General features: G+C 38.4%; 1 protein-coding gene across 3 annotated transcripts in view; it reads right to left on the bottom strand.

Annotated features, from left to right (window-relative positions):
* The window catches only part of ORC3 (origin recognition complex subunit 3), a 126194-nt gene that overhangs the window by 4228 nt on the left and 101172 nt on the right, over nt 1-20794 (bottom strand). For 2 of the 3 annotated variants that reach the window (XM_056818574.1, XM_056818573.1), the window contains exons 14-17: nt 17890-18023; nt 16240-16322; nt 15275-15375; nt 2390-2531 (exon numbers count right to left, since the gene is read on the bottom strand). In XM_056818574.1, coding sequence (XP_056674552.1) covers nt 2390-2531; nt 15275-15375; nt 16240-16322; nt 17890-18023 — 460 coding nt within the window. The remainder of the gene's footprint in view (nt 1-2389; nt 2532-15274; nt 15376-16239; nt 16323-17889; nt 18024-20794) is intronic. The other variant, XM_056818575.1, reaches the window with a different exon arrangement.

Below are 20794 nucleotides of genomic sequence, written 5' to 3'. Positions count from 1 at the left end.
GAGGTGGTAGGTGCCACCCTGCTGATCAAGGTCCAGGGGCAGTTATTAGTAGACACCCTCTACCTCCAGAGGCCAGTGTCCAATGCAGGGGCAGCAGTCAGCAATGGGCAGGAAAAGGGCTGAGGACAGGCATTGGGTAAAAGATCATCCTTTCCCATCACTGGGGAAGTTTGGTAGAGAGAATTTCTGCTCAAAAAGTCTTTTCCTTCCTCACATACATGTAGTATTTCCTTTTCTTGCTGCCCATCCAGCATCCACCCCAAAGAGGGCACTCTTGAGGATGCCTCCTGCCCCAACAAATCTTTTTCCATTTCTTACCTCTTTCTTTGTGGCCAAGTGGCCCAGAGCCCCTGTGGGAATCTGCCTGGCACAGTAGAGTGACTTTTGGAAGCATCAGAAAGGCAGGGGTTTCTGTGTCAGCTCTGCTACTCATTAAGTAATTATAAGACAATGACCAGAATATTCCCAGCCCCCACAACATGCTGGGTACTATGCTGAGCACTTCATAAATACCTCCTTTGGTCCTCACAGCAATCCTGTGAGAGAGGTACAGTCTGCACCCCTATTTTAAGTTGAGGAAACTGAGGCCAATAGAGGTGAAGTGCCTTGCCCCAGGTCACACATCCTAAGGATCTGGGGCAAGATCAGATCTCAGCTCTTCTTGACTTCAGGCCCAGCTGCCCTATTCCTGTGCGATCCACAGGCAAAATCACTTTCCCTTTCTGGTCTTTAGGGTCCTCTATAGAAGGAGATTTTTGGGTGAGGCAGTCTCTAAGGGCCACTTGCTGCCCTTAGGGCTGCGTCAAGGCATCTTTATTAAATTCTGCCAACAAACTTAGTGAAATATCTATGCCTTACAAAAGCCTTTTTGGCCTCTGTCTCACTGAACTTTCGTCCTTCTCTCTGGTTGTCAAACTACTAAATGCAGGCCATCTCTGGGGAGTTGGCTGGTTGAAGTGACCCCCCACTCCCACAAATGAGCACCGCTGGAACCCAGAGCTCCCGAGTCACTGCTGCTTCTGGTCAGGTGCTATTTTTCTTCATACCCTTCCAGAAGGGCTGTGCCCGCCCTGCCAACTCCCTCTTGGGCTCTGATTGGATACCTCTTTCAGCCCTGTGTTTGCTATCTTTTCAGCCCATTTCTTGCAGTCCCGGCTGGTTATTGGCTGCAGTCTCCTTGCCCCCCTGCGGGTTTCCTGTGCATCTTTGATGAACTACAATCTGATTCTTCCCAGCCTGTGGGTATCATGCATCTGGGCTGCAGAGCACCCTGCGAGATGTGAGAACAATGACAAGGAGAGCGCAGGGGTTGGGGGAGAGGAGGAAGCCCAATTTCTAACAAGCAATTCAGTCTTCTCTTTCTTTGCTCAAGCTAAGGAAGATATCACCCAGATTACAATACAGGCAATCTCTAACACACTCACTACTCCCCTGCAAAACCTCCTTCCCACACAGGTTTCCAACCATTGGCGTACTATAATCTGAGTAATAGTCTTTATTTATGCAGTTGGTTCTCACGTGGTTGCTGGGTTGGCCTCTTTTTAAATGACCATGGATTTTTCTTAAACCCTTACCTCCTGTTTTAAAATCAGTACTGTGTATTGGTTCCAAGGCAGAAGAGCCACAGTGGGGGTTAAGCGACTTGCTCAGGGTCACTAGGCTAGGAAATGTCTGATGTCACTTTTTAAACCAGGCCTTTCCATCTCCAGGCTTGACTCTCCATCGGCTGAGCCATCTCACTGCCCCAGTCATGGTTTTTATTTAGGACTCTTAAGTGTAATCATCACAACTAGGAATTATGTGGAGAACCTCACTATCTTTGAGAATCCTTCCATTTTGGTTAATGAACACACACTGAGGACCAATGCACAAGTTATCTTTGCACCTGCCAAGGAATTTGTGTGAGCTTAATATATGAATGGAAGTTACTTTGTTAGGAATATTTTGCTTTTGTTAAATGCTTTTAAAAAAATTTACAAATGAAAGTTCCAGTATAGCCTTGCATTCATTTTTTTAGTCAATTGTATCACTAAGGATGCCATCTGCTGTAGAAAATTCTTCATCAATACCTGTGTGCACCAGTCAAAAATCTTACAAATATTTTACAAAATAGAGAAAAAAGACAAATGGTTCAACAGTTGCTAATGTTTTATGGGTCGTCTTTCTTTTGTAATAATACCAACTATGACTTACTGGACTAAAAATCCAACTCATAATATTTTTAAAGAAAAAGCTCCTAAAAGTCCATTTGAGAACAAAGTACATTGGTTTAGAATGTCACTTCTAACAAGCTTTATGACATTCATTACAACAAAGCATAGCAGTGACCAACCAAAGGTTAGTGGTCTCAGTTAAGACACCATTTACTTCCCAGGAACTCATTTCCTACCTTCAGATAATGATAAGGGTTGTTGAGTGCAGTATGAAGAGCAATTCGGGGAGCAGCGTTCAAGTGCTCACGCAGTGTGTGAGCCCCAGTAAAATATACCACCTCATACAGCGTCTGTGTGTCAGGAGGGAACAGGTATTTTCTGAAATAGTCAAATTGAGACACCAATTTTTAGAGAAGTAGTTTTCTACATCAAAAAGTCTCTCAAATTGCTATTATTGATCAGTTTACTGTTTTTAAAAATTAAAAACAGAATGCAAGCTAACTCTGTATTGCTTATCTTTTTGGGGGTTAGAGAAGGGGAAACAGGATCTCAAAGGCCATTAAATTCTGACCTTCCATCCCATTTTACAGATGAGGAAACTGATACCCAAAGAAGTAAAATGTTTTACCCAAATTCACAAGTGGAAATAATTGTCTTTTAAGTAAGACTTCATGTTTTTAAGGAAAACAAACATAAAATGTTCATTTTTAAATGAAGTCTCTAGGAGAAAAATGACACATGTAGTTTAGTCCAAAACCTTAAAATCTTTTTTTTTTCTTCAAAAGACATGTGCTAAATGAATTCAAATACATTTTCACAAAGTAAACATTTAACTCATTTCTTGCTGAAGATATATATCAATTCTTTGAATGAAATTTTTTTCAAATCACAATCTCAGGCAAACTAGAGTTTATATGAGCTGTACTAAGGAAATCACATACCAGGGTTTTTCATGTAGTAGAATAATATTTTAGATTTAAATTTAAAAAATTTTAAATGATTTAGAGAAAAATGTATGGTCTTAGATCATTGCAGACAAGAATCGTTTAGTTTTTAAATAAATGTTTAAAAATGTAAACAACTGAGCCACATTTTAGGTATCCCTGTACCCCCAACTAAGCTGGATAGCAGGAAAATGCCAACAAAGTATTATTTTTTTTTTGCAGTTCAAAAATTATTATTATTGTTGTTAGCTGAATTGAATTTTTATTTTATTTTTGCATTCATTTGGGACCCCTTTATTTACTTATTATTTATTCATTCATTCATTCATTTATTTAATTAATTTTATTTTATTTAATTAGATGATTTAGAATAATTTTCCATGGTTACAAGACTCATGTTCCTTCCCTCCCCTTCCCCTATCTCTCTCCCATATATGGTGCACAATTCCACTGGGTTTAACATGTGTCATTGATCAAGACCCATTTCCTTATTATTAGTATTTGCACTAGGGTGATCTTTTATTAGAGTTCACTTTCCCAGTCATAGTCCCACCGATCCATGTGATCAAGTGGTTGTTTTTTTTCCTGTGTTTCTTTTCCCACAGTTCTTCCTCTGGATGTGGATAGTGTTCTTTCTCATAAGTCCCTCCAAATAGTTCTAGATCACTGCATTGCTACTAGTAGAGAAGTCCATTATATTCAATTGTACCACAGTGTATCAGTCTCTGTGTATAATGTTCTCCTGGTTCTGCTCCTTTCACTCTGCATCAGTTCCTGTAGGTCATTCCAGTTCACATGGAATTCCTCCAATTTATTATTTCTTTGAGCACATAGTATTCCATCACCAGCATATACTGCAATTTGTTCAGTTATTCCTGAACAGTCCTGTTCAGTTATTGAAGGGCATCCCCTCATTTTCAACTTTTTGCCACCAAAAACTGTGCGGCTATGAATATTCTTATAGAAGTCTTTTTTCCTCATTATCTCTTTGGGGTACAAACCCAGCAGTTCAATGGCTGGATGAAAGGGCAGACAGTCTTTTATTGCCCTTTGGGCATAGTTTCAAATTGCCCTCCAGAATGGTTGGATCAATTCACAACTCCACCAGCATTGAATTAATGTCCCAATTTTGCCACATCCTCTCCAACATTCACTACTTTCCATAGCTGTCATGTTAGCCAATCTGCTAGGTGTGAGGTGATACCTCAGAGTTGTTTTGATTTGCATTTCTCTGATTATAAAAGATTTAGAACACTTTTTCATGTGCTTATTAATAGTTTTGATTTCTTTATCTGAAAATTGCCTATTCATGTCCCTTGCCCATTTATCAATTGGAGAATGGCTTGATTTTTTGTACAATTGATTCAGCTCTTTATAAATTTGAGTAATTAGACCTTTGTCAGAGGTTTTTGTAATGAAGATTGTTTCCCAATTTGTTCCTTCCCTTCTAATTTTGACTGCATTGGTTTTGTTTGTACAAACAGTCATTTAAAAACATTTTAAAGTCATTTAAAAAGTCATTTAAAAACACATTTGGCAAATGTACATATTGGTTAGGCTGTGCCAAGATATGAATGTTACTCCAGTCTGAGCAGACTAGAGAGGCTATCTATCACAGGGCCTAAGCTGGAAGGAAATAAGAGAGGTGCACACAGATAGACCAGAGGGCAATGTAACAAAAGGTCATGTTTCCTAACTTGTTTAAAGAATTAAAAACACATCCCTTCTTAAAGAAAGATCATGGGTCTTGTTCAATCCTATGAGCAAGTGGGAAATATTCTGGCCCCATGAAACACTTCTATCAGTTTCTTTCCAGAAGACAAGCAGCATCTGGATCCCTAATGCAGGGCCCTTTCCCCTGATCTTTAACTTCCTTCACCTGTGCTTGAGGCCAGAGGAATGACTACCAGTGGATTAAAGCTAAGATGGTAGTAGAGATGTTTTTAGTATTCTAAGCTGGAAGCTTGAATGAATTTTCCCATAGAAATACTTGTAAAATGATGGTTGATTTCTGTTAATACTGTACAAAAGTGGTTAAATTTTGTGACTACTTTGCACTAGTAAGCCTTCATTAAATATATGAATAGATAACATGGCCTCCATTCACCACTGTACAGTCACCTACTAGGTGACTTTCTGACCACTTCTTCTTTCTGTTTTTTTCCAATGCCTGTTTACCTTTACTATTATCTTTCGTTTCTTAATTTCTCCCTTTCTTTTCTGTATATAAACTAATTTCTCTTCCCTAAACCACTTTAATCCTGCATGTAATCAATTATACCTATTATGATCCTTCCTCTAACTCTGATATTCCTTTTCCATTTTTGACTCCCTAGGGTTTCCATTCTTCATCATCTTCATATCTTCAGCCTCAGTTATTTCTCTCCTAATCTAGTTGTCCAATGCTGACCATCCACTATCAATTCATGCTATTTACCTTCAATTAAGTATCACCATTGCATGCCAATTCTTTTCTCTTGATACACAATTAAATTCCTCATACTCTCCCTTTCTCTTTTCAAGAACAAAACTCCTTCATTCCCCCACTTCATTCTCAGCAGATGTCCTCAACTCCAACTCCCATTTTACAGAAATAAGAAAGGCTGTCTAAATTAAACTGTGCCAGCTCCTTAAGGCTAAAACTCTCATTGGTCACCCACATTCTTGATTCTATCTCTTCCAATGCCCTTGTTTTGTTTCATCAATCATCCACCTGCACCCTTATGTATGGTTTGTTTCTGCCTTATGTATCTTTTCCTTTAACTTAACAATGTTATTGGGTCTTCTCTATCTTTAAGAACAAACACATAACACACCCTCCCTCAACCCTGACCTCCACTCAAGCTACAATTTTATCTGGTAGCCTTTAAACATCATCTAACCTCATTCCTCTTCTGAACATCACTCTTTCTGCCATGTCCAGTTATTCCTTGTTTTTATTAACCCCAGTCAAGCTGAGCCTCTGTAAAACCTCTCAAGCCTACCTCCAACTCTCTGCTAATGTGGCCACTTCCATGGCCTCATTCAGTCCTTTACTTCCTTTTACATTTGATTATCACAGCAGCCTTCCAATTGGTTTTCCTGCCTTAGTTCTCTGCCCTGGTCCTCCAATCTATCCTCAACACAGTTACTAAAGTGACATTACTAAAGCAAAGGTTTCTGTCTCCTGATCAAAGGTCTCAGTACACTCCAGTGGCTCTTCACTACATCTTGAATAAAATATATATTTTTTTGACATTTAAAGCTGTTTACAATATGTCTTCCTTCTTCTTTCATGCCTTATTATACATTACTCATCTTCAAGCACTTCTGTTCTGGCTAAGCTGAACTACTTGCTGCAGTTCATGCATTGTTTTCCAGCTCCTGTCACTGACTGCACAGGTTATCTGCCTGGAAGGGGACTCTCCTCTCACTTCTGCCTCTCAGAATCACAAGTTTCCTTCAAAGAATCACAAGTTTCCTTCAAAGCTCAGTGCAAACACCTTCTACACCAAGTCTTTCCGTATGCTCCCAACAAACTACTTTGTATTTATATTACCTAAAAAATTTTATACACCTTCTGATAGAATTTAAGCTACTTGAGGTCAGGAACTATTTAATTTTTGTTTTTGTAACTCTAGTATCTAGCATAAGCATTTACTAAAAATTGACTGAAGTGTTGAAACTGAGGATTTCTTACGATTTTGTACTCTGCCCTCCTTCTTTCTCTATTCTTTTACCTTTGGTCATCTTATCTATTCCCAATGCTATGATGATTAGTTATTTCTATACAAATTTTGACTCTAACAAAAAATTCCTCAAAGTGCCAGTCCCCCATCTATAACTTCTTACAAAATAGTGATTCCTGGGTCCCACTAGCACTTCAAGCTTAAAATATCCCAAATGGACTAAATCATTTCACTCCATTTCCCACTTTCCCCACCTCTCCCAAACCTGCTTCCCCCCCCTCCCCCCCCGCCTTTGCTTTTGATAGTATCACCAATCTCCTAGTCAACCAGTGTATTAACTTTGGAGTAATTCAGAACTGTTCCTTTTCTACACTTCTTAACATCAGTTGCTACCTTCTCTTGATTCTGCCTCTATGTTGTCTCTTGAGTCCATCTCCTCCTCTAATCCCATTTCATTCACCCTAGTTCAGGCCCAAATTCCCATAAGAACTTCCTATCTGGATTTCTTCCTTCCTATCTATCCTTTGTGTAATCCACCATGCACACCACTGCCAGAATCAGCTTCCTAATAATGTGCTATTCTGAACATTTCACTGGTCCACATCAAAAATGTTCAATAGTTTCCCAGTAAATCAAATACAATCTCTTACATCTCTCTCTCTCTCTCTCTCTCTCTCTCTCTTCTCTCTCTCTCTCTCTCTCTCTCTCTCTCTCTCTCTCTCTCTCTCTCTCTCTCTCTCTCTCTCTCTCTCTCTCTCTCTCTCTCTCTCTCTCTCTCTCTCTCTCTCTCTCTCTCTCTCTCTCTCTCTCTCTCTCTCTCTCTCCTCTCTCTCTCTCTCTCTCTCTCTCTCTCTCTCTCTCTCTCTCTCTCTCTCTCTCTCTCTCTCCCTCTCTACCTCTGCTTGTCTATCACCATATCTCCCCCCTTCCCCCTTGTTTTTTATATAAACATCAGTTCAAGTGCTAGGCAATGGGGTTAAATGACTCCCCAAGGGTCACACAGCTAGAAAGTGTCTGAGGCCACATGTGATCCCAGGACTTCCTGTCTCTAGACCTGGCTCTCCATCTACTAAGCCCCCTAGCTGCCCTAGTACAAACTCTCAAGACTGTCCAAAATCTCCAATTTATCTTTCTAGCCTTATCTTAGGCTACTTTCTTTATCTGCCAAACTAGAGTCCTTCCCACCTTTGTTTCTCACACTTCCCTTCACAAACTTTGGTCACACAGTCATCATTGTGAACTCTCTGCTCTCCTGCATGCCCCGCCCCCAATTTCCTATCTCCATCAGCTGAAAATCCCTCCTTCCTCTCAAGTACCCTCATCTCCTCTTTCATAGCCTTCATCCAGTGAAACAACTCTTGTGGAGAAGCCAGCTATTCCAACAACTACAAGTCCCAGGGCAGATGAGCCAGCCTCACTAAGCTACAAAGGTGCCCTCCCTAGTGGAGAGACCGGATGGTATTGCCTAGCAACCATCAGCATACTACCCCCATCCTGTCCATCACCTCCCTGCAGACTACATAGCCCAGGACTCTGAGTTTGAGTGCCCCCAGAACCACAGTCTGTCTTCAAGCCTAGCCCTCTGAGCCATCCCGAAGAGGAGAAAACAGTGTTCATGGGAGATCTATCTTCCTTATCGTCACTCCTGACAACTGTTGGCTATCACCCACAGGCAAAAAGGCACAGGAGCTCTGGGAGAGGGAGCACACCCCAGACTTCCAACCTGGCCGTCATGATTATTACCTAGGGTCCCCACCTGCTAACTGCCAGTCAACTGCTGCCTCCAGGCAGTCAGGTCTCCTACAGGAGGGACAAGAGACAGCACATGCCAGGCAAACCACCGCCACCACCCTATGATTCTTCTCTCTTCCTCTGCAGATTCTTAGGGAGACAGTCCAGGGCCCTGGATCCAAGAGCCTTAGGAACAGTGATGCTCACAAGCCAAGTGTCTTCAGCCATTGTACTGAGAAACAACTCCAAAGGAGATGCAGTCTGCAAACCTCTTCCTTCTATACTACAGTCCACAGACACAAAATACTCAAAAAGAAAGTCTTAGCACCAAAATCCTTGGTCTTATCAAATGGTTCAACATCAGAAACCATTTTTGTGCATTTATCAAAGCAAATGACATTAAGGAAGAGTCATGATGAGCACCTGCTCTGTCACTGCACATGAAGGACCATGGGACTCTTCTATCTCCCATGTGTCTAAAGCTTCCATATGCATTGTCCCCATTAGAATAGGAGCACCCAGGGAGCAAGGACCTTCTTCCTTTTCTGTCTCCTCAGCACTTAGTACAGAGGAGACACTTCATAAATGCTTCATTCATTTGTGAAGTCTCTCCTAACCATTCCAGCTGAAAAATGCTCTCTCACTACTTACATTTCTCATAGTACTTACTTGTTGGATTGTGCTGTGTACTTTCCAGTCTGCCTTACAAAATGCCAATTTGTGAACCTGTATATTTGCTCCAATTAGCCTAGGTGCTGTTTGAGAGTATAACTTGGATGCCTTTTGAATCCCAAATGGCTAGCACAGACAGGTGTTTAATAAATGTTTATTGGATTGATTTAAATCAAATAACATTGTTTCTAAGGAAAATGCATTCTAAGGCCCAAAAACTGACTTTAAGGAGAACTATAAGAATAAACATATATTCTCAAGTTGATTAATATTACTTAAAATTTACCAAGACCAGATAGATAGCACAGTAGTTAGAATGCTGAGCCTAAAGACAGGATGGCCTGAATTCAAATCCTGCCTCAGACACTTACTAGTATGTGATCCTGGGCAAGTCATGTATCTGTCTCAACTTCCTTAGCTGCAAAATGGAGATAATAGCACCCACCTTCCAGGGTTGCTGTAAGGATCAAATGTCATATTTGTAAAGTACTTAGCACTGTGCCTAAGCACATAGTAGGCAATTAATGCTTATGTCTTCCTACTTTCTCACCAGCCCTCCCTGATCCAATCTGGTTATCCTGATGAAATCTTTCATTACTCAATAACTGTTTTTCTGATTTCACATAACTGAAGGGATATGATCTCAAAGTAGGACTCTATAATCAAATTCTCTTTTGCATTTTTTCCCTTCTGCCTCTATGTGCTTTTTTTCCACTTCCAAACTCATTACTCAAAGCTGCCACTGAGAGAACTTTAAATTAGAATTTGCATTTTGTTGAAGTGCATGCATATAGCAAGTTAGTGGAAAAATGACACCCACATAGCCAGCTATAGTAAATGTGAGAATTTCAGAAATTCAAGGTTATCCCCTAAAAAGATGTGTTACTTTCAATCATGCTTGGGTCACCATCAAACCCTCTCCATTTGTAAAATTTCCACTTTTAGCATATGGTATTGAAGTAATTTATCTCCTAGGCACAAGGGAGATTTTCTGTTATTCTCAAATAAACAACATCATAGGAAAGATCAAGTGTTTGTCTTTAGTGTGCCTGAGTTCAACTGCAGCAGTTGAAACAACCAAAAGAAACAAAAAATATACATCAGAATTTCTTTTTGCCCAGCTGCAGAAAATAACTTGGGTGGGAATACGCCACTACAACTCTGTCTTTAAGTGAAAATAGTTGATGGATGTTCTCAAAAGCTGCCTGGAATTGGGTAGCTATAATACGTGTTTATTCAGGTCAGAATTCTGTCAAGGATATGCAGCTTGAAGGATTTTCCTTACAAGAGATGCTGAAAATATTGGACTTTACTTAGCACCATCAAAAACTGGGAATTGAAGGATTATTATTATTATTTTTTAAAACCCTCACCTTCTGTTTTGGAGCCAATACACAGTATTGGCTCCAAGGCAGAAGAGTGGTAAGGGCTAGGCAATGGGAGTCAAGGAACTTGCCCAGGGTCACACAGTTGGGAAGTGTCTGAGGCCAGATTTGAACCTAGGACCTCCCATCTCTAGACCTGGCTCCCAATCCACTGAGATACCCAACTGCCCCCAGGATTACAATACCAATAATTTTACATGTAGTCATTTCTACTCCCAACTTGATTTTCTACTAAAAAGTAGTTTCAGACAGGTTGTGAGTCTTTTCTTTTTGACTTTATTTCTGTATTATTTATGGAGTAGTGTGAACTACTACAGACTTGTGGGATAGAAATTTTTGAACCCTAATACAAGGACCTATTATGAAATTATTCTTGCTTACTCAACATTTTATATACATATATTTTGGTATTTTTATTCTGATTTTGAATTTTTTTCTTTCTCCCAAAAGTTTAACTTTCTTATATATTTTTTTCTTTATACTTTTGAGGTTTTGTTTTTTTTTTCCTCTTCTTTTGATAATTAACTCTCATACCCTATAACTCAACATTGCATCCTGAGCTGAACTGGATATTTCTTAACACCCATTTCAAGGGGGAGGGGATTTTATTTTAATAAAAATCCAAGATTTTGAATTTTTGTTCAAGAAAAGATCTTCAAGGAAGAAGTTTGCCAACTCCTAAATCCAGAGAATAAACTGTTGCAGAAAGATGCCAGAAAACCTACACTACATACAAAGAAGATCAAGAATGAACTTTGGGTGTGGTTGATTGAACTGAAGTTTGATTGAACATTTATTTGAATGTATACATCTATGCCAAAAGGGGACTGCCCCTAATTTGACTTTTTGTCAATGTGCCTAGGAAAACATTGGTTTTGCTTTCTCTCTTTTCTATTCCTCCCTAACTATTGTAATTTCCTCTTATAAATTGAATATTGTATATATCTGTAGTTAGAAGTGCTTTAGGACTACAAGATGATTATGTTAAATGATCAATGGGGAGACTAGTCTCCCAATGATCATCACGGGGGATTGTGAACTTTAAAACTACTCCACCCTACTCAGACTGTACTTTAGAAGATTTGATTTAGCTATTTTCTGATTGTAACAATGGAGATACTTGGTCTAACAGAATCAGGAACGTCTTGGGAACTTTACATTGCTCCACCCTACTTAGTCTAACAAGGTCAGGAATGTCTGCACCCATACTTAAGGATTAAGTATCTAGGAGGATGGCCTTTGATAGACATGTGCAAAAAAAGATGACAGACCCCTGGGCTGTCCTAAGTCAAGCTAAGCTACCATTGGTACAGATAAGATGCAGGAAAGTGACATAAAACCGTCTATATAGGACATGTCACTCCCTCTCTTGGCTCTCTTTCCCCGGAGAGGTGGATCTAGCTGATCATTTCCTGTGAGCAGCCTGGGCGCCAGTTCGATCCTGGAACTGGAACCTGGAGGAGCTCCCTCAGACAGCTTCCTTGAGACGGTCTCATGTTGAGTGATAAGACTGACTTCCTTTTCCCTTGGGCTCAGGGAAGGCCCCTTTGGCCAAGGCCTTTAACTCATGCCTGGCTCAGCCTGAGCCGGAGTAGTTTAAATTAACTCTTTCCTCTCTCTCTCTATTTTCCTTAATTCCTTCTCTTTATATTAAAATCATCATAATTTCCAGCTGACTTGGGTATTTTATTATTTGGGATATCCCATGGCGACCAATAATTAATTTAGATATTAAGTCACAACTATAAAATTATCCTTACAGTAGCCTTCTTCTAAAAAAAATCCAAAGCTCTTAACAAAGATCAATGATTTAATCCACAGACACTCTTGAGGGAGGCTGGATGTATGTAATAAGAGGAAATTTAGAGTATCCTCATTCTACTATAAATCTTATCTTCTCTTGCACTATAAATGTGCTATATATAATATATTTATATCATTATGAAAGATTCTACCAAGGGAAAAAGACTTAGTCATTCCTTTCATTAATTCATTTGGCTACACTACAATCAAGGGAAGCATGGGACTGAAAAAAACTTCTGAGGAAAGAACTTTGAAGATCTCACTGACTAAACCTCTTCTGAGAGGAATGGCAAATGTTTTTCAAAGCCTGGGTGGAAAACAGAAAGAGAGTTAGATGACATTTGCTAGGAAAAACCTGCATGAATAGGCCATGAAATAATATTTAGGATACTGGAAAAAGCATCTTAAGTGGAAGTTAAAAGAGGACAGGCACTGTGGGAAAGAGACTGGATCCACTGCTAAACTTCTTTAGCTAGCCTCAGCAGGCCAACTATCACTTAGCAGGTGTCATTAGAGTACACCCCTAGCATGCTCCAATGATTTATGATATATTGAATGTCACCTCTCCAAAGGGATTGATGAATGAGTCAAGACCTCACACATAGAGAACAAAATTTGTTTTACTCTTAATGAGGGCAGTTAAAAACAAAACAAAACAAAACAAAACCCAACACTGAAGACATAGCCAGAATAGGAAAGCTTGGCTAGTATTTACCTAAGCTACAGTTCTTTACTGAGGAAATCTCCATAAAGCAACACAGGAAGAGATTGATGGATAAGAAATCCAAATATGGCCAGTTCCTAATTATCTGTACCAGGTCTAAGAACCATGTCTCTGCCACATGACTCAACTGAGGGGGGTGTCACAATCTGCTTTTGGCAGTAGTTCACTCTTCTCCAGTTCCCCCTTCCCCCTTCTGGCAGGATTAGCCTCTGACCTCACCACAGTCAGAAGGATTAATCTCCTTTTTCTTTCATGGTTAGCACTGAAAGGATGATTGCAAGGCTCTACTTTTCCATTCTGATACATTCCAAGTTCACTTTTATGCACAGCAGAACACTCTTCATTTACAATGTGTTTCTGAGGACTTATCTACTTGGAACCATGTTAAGTTGTTTTGAGTGTTTCTTTCTATTCCTCTCATCCTAGGTGGAAATGAGAAACAACTGAGCTGTTCTCAGCCTTCTTTTAAGCTCTGCCTCACATCCTAAGGGATGGCTCTGGCAGGAATATGCTTCAGGCTGGGGAGTTGTATATCAGTTTGCATGACCCCACTGCTTTTGTGAAGGTCAAGAATTATGGAAAGGAAATGAATGAGCCCAGGTAACAGCACATTATTCTGAAGGCTGAATATATAAAAATACAGAAAAGGACAGTTAAGTTGGTTTCTAGTTCTGGCTTTGGAAGCTGCAGAAATAGCAAAAAGGAGGTTTGGGCTTTATGAGATTATTCACTTGCAAAAAATAAAAATATGGAAATATGTTTCACATAATAATAATTAATAACCCAGATTGAATTGCTTACCAGATCCAGGAGTGGGGAAGGAAAGAGGGAGGGAAACAATTGGGATCGTATAACTTCAGAAAACTTATGTGGAAATTTGCTATTATGTGATTGGTAAAAAAAAATAATAAAAATAAAAACAAATAGGAAAAAAGAACCTGATGTCCAGACTAAAATCAAGATTGGAAACTAATCTACAAGACAATTTTTGTTGATGAACAAAAATCCCAGCTTGATAAACTGTAAAGCTTCTGCTTTAGAAACTTGGACCTAGCAACAGCAGAGATCAAGGCAGGTGTTAGCCCAACAAGATGAGATGAGACCTATTAATTACAGAGAGTAATTTTCTACTACTAGGCCACTTCACCTCTATGGTTCCATTTACCACTTTTATATGAGACAGTAGTTCCCTCTTCATAATCTTTCCTCATATTTTGTTAGTTAATTGGGATCTCTTCCTTACAGATCATAGTTTCTCTCTGATAAGTAGCCACAACAGTTCTGCCATCAAATTGTCCTAAAAATGGTGCTTCTTATTTTCACTGAGGATGTGTATTTCCTTAGAAACAAATGCTCTATGCCATTACACTTCCATTCTAACTGGGTTGCATTTTTCTTATAGGTTTTTTCTTTCCTCTCCCTTCAGTACCTAGCCTGCTGTTGGCTTTCAATCACCACTAAATTGGAACAATGACAAAGAACTAGGATGATAAGAGTAACATCTTGCTATTTTTCATCAATCTAAACCTCTACTGCTTTATATTCTTTTATATTTTCTTTGCTATCTCCTGAAATTTAACCATAGACCCAAATGGACATCTCTAGTAATTTGCAAACCCTGAGATAATTTTATATAGCTATACAAAGCTGGCTTTTTATGAAATCCACAGACCACAATGACAATTAGGGTTTGCAATAGGGAATGATGTTTTTTTTTTTTTGTGGAGTCATGATGTTTGGTGAGTGGGTTTCTAAATTTTTTTAATGTAATGTACATAACAAGTTAGATGGACAGCCCATTTCTAGAAATAAGAAAAGTTGACTCGCCATGCTGCTCCATTTTTGTGCTCTGTCCAGGACAATTTAAATGTCTAGATCCATTTCCAATACAGCCATTTCAATAACAGTAGTTTCTGTGATGCAGATGTTTGATTACTAGAAAGTATATGAAGACTTTTCTCCTTCAAAAGCAAAAGTGTCATGATGCTGGATCAAATTTAAACTTGCGACCTTGGGTGGCAATTATTAGGAAAGCTACTTGAAGAGATATGTTAGAAGACTGAAAACAAACCCAAATTACAAATCAAACTGGACCAGGTGATCCTAAAAATATAATGCATTATGTCATAATAAGTTCCTAGATTCAATAGACGAGGGTCTAATATTTGTCTCTGTAGCACAATAATAGGCTTACCTCACTAGGTTGTCGATCATGTCCACAACTTTGTCCCGTTGTACTTCAAATTTGGTTTGCTTCTTATTTGAACTTCTTAATTCCTTCATTTCCAACAAGGACTATAAATGAAAAAATATACTTTCAAATAACTCAGCTACGAAATCTCCATACAAGGGAGAGTTATATTGTTTACATGGCAATAGGCAAATCTTCCTCTTACCCCTCATCATTTTCTCATGGTAGGAGGGTCAGAAAAAGACCCTTAGAAGGTAAGTGTTCTTGTTCCAAAGATCATAGTAGAAGCTTTCATATCAGATTACTCATTTCATAAAGGGACTAAACTATCAGGAATGGAAGCAAACTGGAAGTTCAATTTAGATACTAATGGTATGTACTCACAAGTCATTATTTTACTTATAGTATTATAGTATGAACAATTATCATTCTTCCTCAAAACTACATCAGTAAATTACCTATTAACCATTCTACATAGACTATGTTTTAATGTCCAGTTATTATAATTTGGCATAGTTTTTGGCAATGTTTATTCAATTTCACAATTACATGACAGCAATGCTATCATTTTTCTTAATGCCAATCCTGAGCTTTTCTTTCAAAACTGTTTGAAAAATGAATACTCATATATGTGGAACATATGCAAAAAATAAAACAATGTAACCTATCATATGCTTTCCCCATTGTTTGTCAGTGCTGTATTCCTTATGACTGCATTTTCCCCAAAGAATATTTCCACCTATGCTGGTTAGCAGTTCCCAGAGAATGGTCACATTCCCACTTAAGGTATTGCACTGGGGCAGGCAAGATGTTCAGTTTACAAGTCAACTACAAAGGCTTTGTTCAACTTGTGGTTTTAAAACAAAACCAGAAAACAGCCATGCAGAACAAATCTAGAGCACTCAACTAACTGAAAAAGATTAAAGTCACAGGAAATAGCTAGCTGGTAGATAAGAAACTGGGCCGACCTTCTGAAGGTGATAGAGGTCTGTCTTCTGGAGTCCTTTCTGTTGTGATCCTGACCCATTCTCTTCCTCATTGGATTCTGTTTCTAGAACAAAAGCAACATTCAGCACTTAAAGGAGAAGCTAATTGAGTTAAGTAAAACAGATAGAGTCCTGCTAAATGAAGGAAAACCAAAGGTCATAGAATTTTTTTCATTTGGCAAGGGACCAGAGTTCCAAGAGATGGCTAATTTTCTACTAAAGCTGAAAATCATTTAAGTATATTATTACATAAATTTATGCTACAAAAATTTCAATTCCTAAAACTTATATAAGAAGAAGAACCCATACTCTCATGTACTTATCTGGAAAAAAAATCCAAGTCATGTCTACAAACTTAATCTCTATGAGTATTTTATGATATTCAGTTACCACAAGCTGATCCCTTGCCTTTTTGCATGCTCTAATAATGGAAATTTGGTGAAGCTGGCCTAGATTTGCCTCTACCTAACTGATCTGGCTACAAAGAAGGCTCAGAATATAAAGAAGAAAGTACTTAAAACATTATGTAGCTTAAAAACCAGAGGAGCGCCTTGCACCTTTACTGAAAGCACAGAGGCCAGAGGGAGTTACGGCATAAGGTGGTTTCAAAATCTTTCTTCCATTTTTAGTCTTAATACCTGTTTAGTTTTAATAACATTAAATCCACTCACATGGATTATTTGGCTTAATTCAATAGATTAGGAGGAGGAAGGCAGCCGTGTTTTACAACAATGATTCAGTTACTAGTATTTTCTGGTTAAAAATTGCAATCCAAGCATCCTCAGATATTTCCTAGTTGTGTGACCCTGGGCAAAGTCACTAACTAACCTCAACTGCCCAGCACTTATCTTTCTTGCCTTGGAATTGATATCTAGTATGGATTATAAGACAGAAGGTAAAGGTTTTTTAAAAAAATAAAGGAATCATTCATGAGATCCTACTTCATTTTAAACCCCAACTATAATTTTAAATCTAGGTTGCAGAGTGGAAGAAGATTTAGGAACAGAAGAGAACCATGCAAATCAATATTTCTTCTCTTTCAAAATAAATGTTATATTTCCATTTTCACATATTAATATCTAAAATGAGTTCCTGAACGATTTTAACTATCATAATTTTAAACCCAGATTGTATGGTAGAAAAGGATTTTGGAACTATAACAAACTGAGTAAACCTAACATTTTTACCCTTTAGAAGATTTCACATGGGGGGGGGGAGGGGTGGGCCAGCTGGGTAGCTCAGTGGATTGAGAGTCAGGCCTAGAGATGGGAGGTCTTAGGTTCAAATCTGGCCTCAGACACTTCCCAGCTGTGTGACCCTAGGCAAGTCACTTAACCCCCATTGCCTAGCCCTTACCACTCACTCTTCTGCCTTGGAGCCAATATACAGTATTGACTCTAAGACGGAAGGTAAGGGTTTAAAAAAAAAAGATTTCGCTTCCCTTTTCTTAATCCTATCCTTTTTAAGTATATAATCTAATAATTTCTTTAATTTCTAAGATATTTCAATCTGCTTTAATGTTTCCTCATAAGCACTTGCTCAGTTCATCAGGATATGGATTCTATAATGTCATTTCAGAGAGACTCCCATGGCATGGTTACTATCATACTGGCATGGTTAATATGTACTCACCTTCAAGACTCTGAAACTGGGCCAAGAACTCCTTCAGTTTCTCTGCAGTGCTGCCAAGCTGTTTTCCAGGAGAGGATCTAAAAACTTCTACACATTTATGAAGAATAGCCATCAGCTCATCTTTAGCCAGCATCCTAGAAAAGCAGAATCAGTTAATAAAGACAGAGTGCAACTGGCAAATTAATGAACAAAAAGCAAAGCTTCTTGAAATTTGTAATTTCTACAATTTGGTGTTTGTGCTCAGGAAAAGAACTGTGGCCATTCTTTTATTAGAAGCCACCAATTTTCTTGTCGAAAATTGTAATTGAAATTAGAAATAGAAATTAGAAAATTAGTAATTGATTTGATTTTAGCAGCCCTTGGGAGACATGATATAATAATGTTCAAATCTGAAAAAAATGAAAAACATTTCAAAGGAAACAGAGAAACTGTGATATTTTCTCCAAGGGTAGGCTCCCTCAGTACAAATTCCTTTGATTACCCAGCCAGTGATGTCACAATAACTTCACAGAGTCTATTTGTAAACAAATTGCTTCTGTGCTATTTAGATATGTGAAAGCACGAGAGGAAAGAAACAGTTGATTCTATGTTTTAACCAAATTAAGTACAAAAGATTTGTAAATTAGACAACTTGAATTAGAATGCTTGAAATGAGACCAACTATTTGAAATGAGACCAAAAATATTAAGCACAAGATGCTTCGGCCCTGGGATCCACATAAGACTTCCAGAGATTGGAAACTGCTATTTTTATTTAGCAAGATAGGGAGAGAGGGCAACCTGCCCAAGGTCACAGAGCAAATTAGATCCAAAATAGCATTGAGAACTTAAACATTCCAGTGTCAGTGTGCAATATCTCTCCACAAAAGTACTTGCCCTATCAGGAACAGAATCTGCCTCAATCAGGTCAAGGTTAATGATGTGTTTATTAAGCCACAAAACATGATTATGCCAATAATTCTTAATTGCATAGCATATGGACAGAAAACACTAATAGTATGCTAATGACAAATATTAATATCACTAAATGAAGCAAAAAGCATACCAAATGATATTAAATTAACTATGACTGGTAAAGTTTTTGGCTACCAATAAAATTGGAAACAAATATAAAAATGTCACATTCATATACAATATATAACAGAAACCTGCAGAGATAGGAATCAAAACTTTTCCTATTTTTAAAAAGCAAATTTAAAGCATATTTTCCCTTTTAATTCTATGACAATGCAGTAATTATTCAAAATGTATTAATCATCTATTAATCAAAAGGCTGCTAAGGGGCACAAAATAGAAATTCAGTTCTTGATTATCTGAGTGGTGACCAAATTAAACACAGCCTATTTCTCTCCTGTCTTTCTGGGACTAGGGTATGTTGACAGTAGATCTAAAATGGGAAAAGGTCACTCCAGAAGTCAGATGTAGCTCAGTGATCTGTTTTGCTTGATCTTTGGCTTCTCTGAGTGAGCTACCAATCTCTAGCTCTTAACATGCCAACTCTCAGATGTTCATCAAAGTTGTAACATAGTCTGTTTTACGAGTAAGGTATTATCATATCTTAAGATCCCTCAATTGATCCTTCATTTCTCCAATCTTAAGTCCATTTCTCAAATTCAGGCCTGGCACTATAATAATTAACCATTCAATTATTGAAAGAAAATTTTGTTTGGGGGCCTGCCCTCAATAATGGAACAAACTTAAAGTAAATTAAAGAAATTTATTAAGCATCTCATGGCAATATGGCATTGAGAGCCACCAAATTCAAACCACATGGTATTTTTGTAGATGAACTTTGTAAAAAGGGAAAGATAATCCTGATAGGTACAAACTTCTAAAAGGGCCAGCATCTCTCAGGTTCTTCCTTACTGCCCCTATTAGGGAAATTAGAGGGAAGGAGATGGGATGAAGGCACATGTGTCTCTTTGCCCTAGCAGGTACTATCAAGGACAAGAGGATGGGGTTAAAGTAAATGCCCCATCTTTGTAGGTCTTTGGGAACCTATCCAAAGCCAAGCGAGTCTGGAAACAAAGGGGTCACTCAGTCTGATTCAACACACATTTCACATAGAAGTTCATTATAACATTTTTGCTGTTGTTCAATCAATTTAGTCATACCCAACTTTTCATGACCCCTTTTGGGGCTTTCTTGGCAAAGATACTGGAATGATTCACCATTTCCTTCTCCGGTATGTTTTACAGATGAGGAACTAAGGCAAACAGGGTTAAGTGACTTGCCTGGGATCACACAGTAAGTGTCCAAGGCTCTCAATGCCATATATATATATTGCAGTGCCACTTTGCCTATAGTTAGGGCACAAGAATAGGATGTTATTTTGCAAATTGGACTCTGTCTTTACTGGGCTGGATCCCATAATTTTTATATTCCTTCACAGATACTGTTTTCTACAAATCTGGATAATCTTTATCAGTTAATGTTAAACCAAACATCACTTACATGTTTTTCAAAATAAGAAAGTAGCTTATGCCTTTTCCAAAGGCTACATTGTTCTTTATTTTTTTAAAATTGGGGGATCAACTACCAATCTCATCCCATCTCCTTACCTGTAATCTCTTTTCCCTAATTGGGGCAATAAGGGAGGAGCTAAGAGATGCTAGCCCAACCCCTTTTAGAAATGTGCACCTATCAGGATTATCTTTCTCTATAAAACAGTATGTGGTTGGAATTTGTAGGCTCTTAATGCCATGTTGACACAAAATGCTTAATAAACTTTTAATTTCCTTTGCCTAAGTTTACTTCATTTATAAAGGTCAGATCCCCATTTTAAAAAAATAAACCTACTGGGGGCAGCTGGGTAGTTCAGTGGATTGAGAGCCAGGTCTAGAGATGGGAGGTCCTAGGTTCAAATCTGGCCTCAGACACTTCCCAACTGTGTGACCCTGGGCAAG

This window comes from Monodelphis domestica, chromosome 2 (assembly GCF_027887165.1).
Source record: "Monodelphis domestica isolate mMonDom1 chromosome 2, mMonDom1.pri, whole genome shotgun sequence".
Classification (NCBI taxonomy): domain Eukaryota; kingdom Metazoa; phylum Chordata; class Mammalia; order Didelphimorphia; family Didelphidae; genus Monodelphis; species Monodelphis domestica.
This window is presented reverse-complemented; position numbering and strand designations above follow the sequence as displayed.